The 6000-nt window shown below is 48.2% G+C and overlaps 1 protein-coding gene across 1 annotated transcript; it reads left to right on the top strand.

The window, feature by feature from the left end:
• Nucleotides 1-464: 464 nt before the first annotated feature.
• LOC131282159 (apyrase-like) lies at nt 465-2158 on the top strand. The gene is made up of 2 exons (XM_058311564.1): nt 465-809; nt 875-2158. The coding sequence occupies exons 1-2, from the start codon at nt 465-467 to the stop codon at nt 2156-2158; spliced, it is 1629 nt and encodes a 542-aa protein (XP_058167547.1).
• Nucleotides 2159-6000: the final 3842 nt, after the last annotated feature.

Below are 6000 nucleotides of genomic sequence, written 5' to 3'. Positions count from 1 at the left end.
TAACTAAAGGCCATTCCAGTTCGGTATGCATGCTGCAATCACATGTAGGGCACGTTTCGTCTAGTGACGACATGTTCGTGCTCTACAATGTTATGGCGGAGATTATCAAGGTGTGATAAGACGACCGGCACGATAGGCTCGACCCCCGCTAGAATTTTGGTCACTTCCGATCCGTAATAAAATATAGTAACTCTCTCTCTCTCTCTTATCGATTCGATCGGCCATCGTATTATTGCCTCACCGATTGACCCTATTCGTCCAATGCGTACCGTGAGGGATAATCGGCTAATCTCACGTGGTAGCTGGTGGGTCTTATCAGTTCCATGAGGTTGCGAAATCGCACCTCCGGGTTAACATTGACCCACCTCCTCACGGGGGGGCGGAAACTATTTAAACGGGACCACTCGGGGTAGCCGATGTCGCAGTTGAAAGCAACCGGTTTAGTACGGCGCAGTGGAGAAATGATGGTGCGAGGCAAGATGTTGATGCTGTTGGTGGCGGTGGTGGCGGTTGGGTCGGTTGCAGCCCAGGAGGAAGACCCGGAGCTGTTCCCGCTGTCGATATTTCACTTTAACGACCTGTACGCCCGCTTCAACCCGGTGAACCTGGAGGGATTCGTTTGCCTGCAGGGCGAGGGCTGCCAGGGAGGGTACGCCCGGCAGGTGGCCGCCGTCCGCCAGTTGCAGGAGAGCGCCGGTGCGTCGCTGTACGTGAACTCGGGTGGCAGCTTCAAGGGTACGCTCTGGTACACGGTCCACCGCTGGGAGGTCATTGCCGCCATGTACAACGTGTTTCCCGCTGATGCGATGGTGAGTGCTGGACTGCTGTCTCCGCGGCGGGATCATTAGACTAATCGGGCAATATCTTCCCTTAGGCCCTCGGTCGATTCGATTTCTTCCACGGTCTCGAGGGACTGAATCCGTTCATGGCCGCCTCGGACACTCCGGTCGTGCTGACCAACGTGGACAACTCCGCCGAGCCGTCGTTCACCAACTTCCAGAGAAGTCTGGTGCTGGAGCGGGAAGGCCGCTCCATCGGTATCCTGGGGGTGATCCGGCAGGATGTGAACTCGATCGGTGACGCGGGCAACCTGGTCTTCACCGACCCTGTGGAGGCGGTGCGTGAAGAGGCGGCCCGACTCGATGAGGAGGGCGTCGAGATCATCATCGTGCTGTCCTACAGCGGCTTCAACGCCGAGCAGACGCTGGCGCGAGAGGGTGGCCCGCACGTGGATCTGGTCATTGGGGCGCAGTCCAACACGGTGCTGTTCAGCGGCGATGCCGAGCAGTTCCCACTCGAGGTCGAAGGAGACTATCCGACGTCGGTGTTCCAGCCCGACGGACGACGAGTTTTGGTGGTGCAGGCGGGCTCCTACGGTCGACTCGTTGGCAACCTGACGCTCTTCTTCGACGAGGAGGGTGAAGTGCAGCGCTTCGAGGGCAACCCGGTCTTCCTTTCCACCGACTTCGCCGAGGATCCGGCCGTCCTTACGGCCCTCGAACCGTTCCGGGATGACGTGGAGACGCTCGGTAACCGAACGGTGGCCGTGCTCGAGACGAACCTGTCGCGGAACGACTGCGTGACGGGCGAGTGTGCCTTGGGGTCGCTCATCACCGACTCGATGGTGCGTGCCTTCTTCCCCGTGTACAATGGCATCGCGCTGCAAAACCGTGGTGGAATTCGGGCCGACCTCCAGGCCGGAACCGTTACCTTCAAGCAGCTGTTCGAGGTGCTTCCGTTCGAGAATCAGCTCTTCTCGATGCTGCTCCGCGGTGACTACCTCATGTCGGTGTTGGAGCAGAGTGTGAGAGGGGCGCGTGTGGTCAACGGCACGGTGGAAGCGTTCAACCTGCTGCAAGTGTCCGGGCTGCGAGCCACGTACCGCATCACCAACCCGCCCGGTCGGCGTCTGGTTTCGCTCGAGGTCCTTTGCCAGCAGTGCACCGGAGAGGTGTACGAGCCGATCAATCCCTTCCGCGAGTACCGGGTGGTGGTGGCGAGCTTCCTGGCCGAGGGAGGCGACGGTTATGAAACGTTCCTGCGCGAAGGACGAGAACTCGAAGAGGGGCCGGTCGATCTGGATGCACTCGACCAGCACCTCGGCCAACTTTCGCCGGTAAGCGGAGCAGAAGGAGGACGCATTCGCTTCGTGTTCTAATCTACTCCAAATGTATCAAGTAAGACGATTTGTGCAATGTTGTGTTGAACAGTGAAACAAAACAATAGTAACTAGAATTAATGAAAATAAAACTGTTTCATAAAAAAGGGACTGATAGTTATGCATTCCCATCTCCATCAAACATTTAATTAATTTCTTCCCCTGTGATCTTTTTTCGCCACCTCACCTCTAATAATCCTACCTAATAATACCTGATGTTTTACCGGTTCAACTCCTCCGATTATCTTTGGGCATGACTTACTATAACCAAGTATTAAAAAAATTGGAGTACGGTTTATGATGTTTCCTGACAAAGTTGCTTACATCCGGAAGGCAATGTAAGCTATATAATTCTCCATACTCTGATAATTAGAAACAAAATTTCCGCAGCATTTAGTGGAAAAAGATTCTACTTTGAATGCGTTCTTCGTTCCCAATGAAAGATAATTCAGGCGTATCAATCGACTCTTACTCTATAGAGTCAACATTATTCTTATATCTGAAAAAATGTATCTATGGTTCTATGCCGGGCGATCTTATTATTATTTCATTTTCAATGATATACACGGGCTAGTTAGAGCATAACTTTCACTTCTTACTTTCTTAGATTGACCGATCAAACTGTTAACTGATTTTCCCTTCTATTGAATCCCCGACAATTCAGTGAATTGTCTTGTGCTATGAGCCTAGTGTTGTGAACTGTACTGTTCAGTGAATGCAACGTTAAATCTGACTCTAAAATCCCGTCATGGTTCAATTGTTAATGCAAGTTGTTTCATTAATTTGAGTTGAGTACTTTGTTAGTTTATATTTATTGGAAACCAATTTTGGTTGTTCTTAAACCAATCAACAGCAACCATTTTAGTTGAAATATTATGACTTTAAACAGAACAACACTAGCACGAGAGACCAAGACAAATTTATCAAACTTTTATACGATAATTCATACACCGTTCTGTTGAGGTTGTATTGGAATCGCGCGATGATCTTTTCCCACACGTTTCTTCTTCTGAGATCATTGGTCGCCATCATAACAGTCTCCACCCGATGGAGACCGGTAAGTTTCGGTTACAATTTATTTCACGCCGTATCACCCAATTTGTTCAGTAGTATCCGCCCGCTACAGTGTACAGTTGAACTGTGGGCAACCGGCAGACTCCGTGGGCATTATGACTAAACCACCTCCGGCAATGTTTTTGAATAAGATTTTTCGTATTCGATACCCGCTGGAATATTGTACGTGCTATTTATTGCGCATATTTTACGGTACAAAGTACCACCGTGATCACTTGGGGGTGATATGAAGTGGGTTGAAAAAGAAGGGAAAATGTAGGTGAACGGAGGGGGACGGTTATGTGGCTTATGCTGATAAACGATGACCTAGGCATGTCGAGCAGTTGTCCTAAAAACATCCTCCGCGCGGAACAAATACTCTGCATTTTTGCTGAGGATGCCGAGGACGTGTTTAGGACAACTGCTCGAAATCGCCAAGCGAGAAGTCGAGCATCATTCAGTGGTTCCTATCACTTTCGAGTAAAATCTAAAATGTTATTCCAGACTGAGTGTGCTACCTCAAATTCACAGCACAGTAGATTGTGTTAGGTACCACAGTACGGCACGTCACAAAGTTTTATTTGACCCTACCCATATATTCCCTGCTCTCTAAGATACGACATTGAATTTGGTCCAGGCTATCGTCTAATAACGAAGGAAGATAAAAAAGTAAAGAAAAGATGAGATGTGGTTAGGGTTATTAGTGCCTAGACGTTATCTTTCTCCGATGATAAAAAGTTTACCCTTTGGGGTCAGCAGAACTCACCTTCTATTGACGCCTTCTGTATCGGAGGATATGTATTGCCCATAATCATTCAGGCTTTATCATCCATCGGATGGCCAATGTTTGTGAAGGAATGTCACATGGATCTGGCCTTTTAACCGTCAATCATCGGCTGATTCTGGTTGCCCAATCGCCTACGAGGAGGACTCAGTGATACTGAGTACCCGATGGTGTGTACTATATGCGTTCATATTGGTATTTCAACCGATTTGTAGTCCAGGTTGGTAGGTTATTTTACGCTGCGCCGAAGGATCTAACACTCCTACAAGTAGATAAGATAAGGATTTGGAGAGCTGCATATGTCGTGTATGGTATTGACCCCCGGAATACTAAAAATAAATATCACGACTCACATCAACGTTCGTGGATTGCATTGAAACGCTCGGATACAGTTCCAGACAACACACCGAGGAAGTTGGCCACCTTCCAATGGGTAGTGAATGTGATTTAATATGTACCATCTGGCCCCTACTCCAACCAAAAGTTCAAATAGGGGCTCAAAGCTGAAGTGAGAAAATCGCCAATATCAGATGACGAACCGCCAAATTACTTCGTCATTGGATCACAGAGAAAGAAATGGATTGCATAACTGTGTCTGCTGAAACTGAATTAAAATAGTAAAGTAAAATACTTTAAACGCTTTACATTTGATATTGTCTATCGATGGTACAACAAACGCCGCTTTAAAACAAACCACTCCTGCTCGACCGGAGAAACGGTCGGCGCTTCTTCAGTTCAAATGAAAGTGAAAGTTATCTTGAAAGTCAAACATCACTCGTTGGGATGATTTTATTTATTCCCCTCTTCTCATTTTACAAGCCATTGGTTGCGTCAGTACGGTAAAAGATGCATGCAAAACCTTGACCTTGATTGGCACAGATACGGGACTCATCTGTTGTTCAGGATTAAAGAAGATGGGAATAAAAATAAACAAAGTGCACAGCAGAGCGGGCTATCAAATATGCGATCAGATGAAACACGCGTATATTCATTGTAAGATGTCTCGACTCGATACATGATCGTATCCAGCTGGAAGGGGAGACTAAATGGCTCCATCAAGCCGAGATTGAAGTCTAAAAATACCACCGGACGAATTAGGTGGCGTCTTGGCAGCATCCGCCAACCATCAAATCCACAACAGACAACAGATCGCTGCTTCGGCGCTATTTTAGACCCATCGGTGACCTTTCGCTGGTGATGGAAGATGTCAAAAATAACCCCTTCCCTCTCCCCCGCGAAAACGTGCTAACACCCGTGGTGCCTACCTAGGAGTGGTTCTTAATCGGTCGTTTAGCATTTGACGGCGTTTAATCGAATCAAGCAACGGACCTGGGGCACAAGGTTGGATGGTCGTAAAAATCACCGTTCGAGCACACGTAGCATGAGCTATTACACACTCCAGCAAGGGTTGAGAAGCCTTGACGAGATGCTGCCGCTTCTAGGTAAGGTAGCTCGTAGTGCAATCTTCAGTCTCCCAAAATCGACACGGTTTCACTCGCACATTTCAAGAGGATCATCGTTTTGATGCTAGCCACCAGTAAGCGACCATGGTTGTGACTTTGGAGCCCTCAATTAGCGAGATGGTTTTTCGGAGGTAATCAACAGATCTTTCGATGACGCCTTGAGCACGGCGCTTCAATGGATGAACCAACTGAACGAAGCAAAACTGAAAGTGATTAAATTTTTTGTAGGTTGTTTTATTTACAAACTATCAAACTGGCTATTTACATAGAGTTTCGATCGGGAAAGGTATGAAACGGTGTGGGAGTAATAGGGCGAAAGAAGGCGGTAGTGTCTTCGTGTGTGTGTCAGAAAAAGAGTGTTTCGTGTGCGTGTTGGTAGAGAATAGATTGGAAGAAAGGATTCCCCGAAAGGAACCATGGAATAAGAGATTGTGATACATGTTGGCTGTTGGCCGCGAACCGACTCGGAAGCGGCATTGGGAGTATGTGTCAGGTATTGTGTATCGCGAGTACTCGACGTCCTTCCTTCCGCCTCAAGCAAG

This window comes from Anopheles ziemanni, chromosome 2, assembly GCF_943734765.1.
Source record: "Anopheles ziemanni chromosome 2, idAnoZiCoDA_A2_x.2, whole genome shotgun sequence".
NCBI classification, from domain to species: domain Eukaryota; kingdom Metazoa; phylum Arthropoda; class Insecta; order Diptera; family Culicidae; genus Anopheles; species Anopheles ziemanni.
This window is presented reverse-complemented; position numbering and strand designations above follow the sequence as displayed.

What these genes read in the sequence shown, in the direction of transcription:
- LOC131282159 (XM_058311564.1), top strand. Translation starts at nt 465, where the DNA reads ATGGTGCGAGGCAAGATGTTGATGCTGTTGGTGGCGGTGGTGGCGGTT. An exon ending in TGTTTCCCGCTGATGCGATG is followed by an intron (nt 810 to 874) that starts GTGAGTGCTGGA and finishes ATCTTCCCTTAG; the next exon opens with GCCCTCGGTCGATTCGATTT.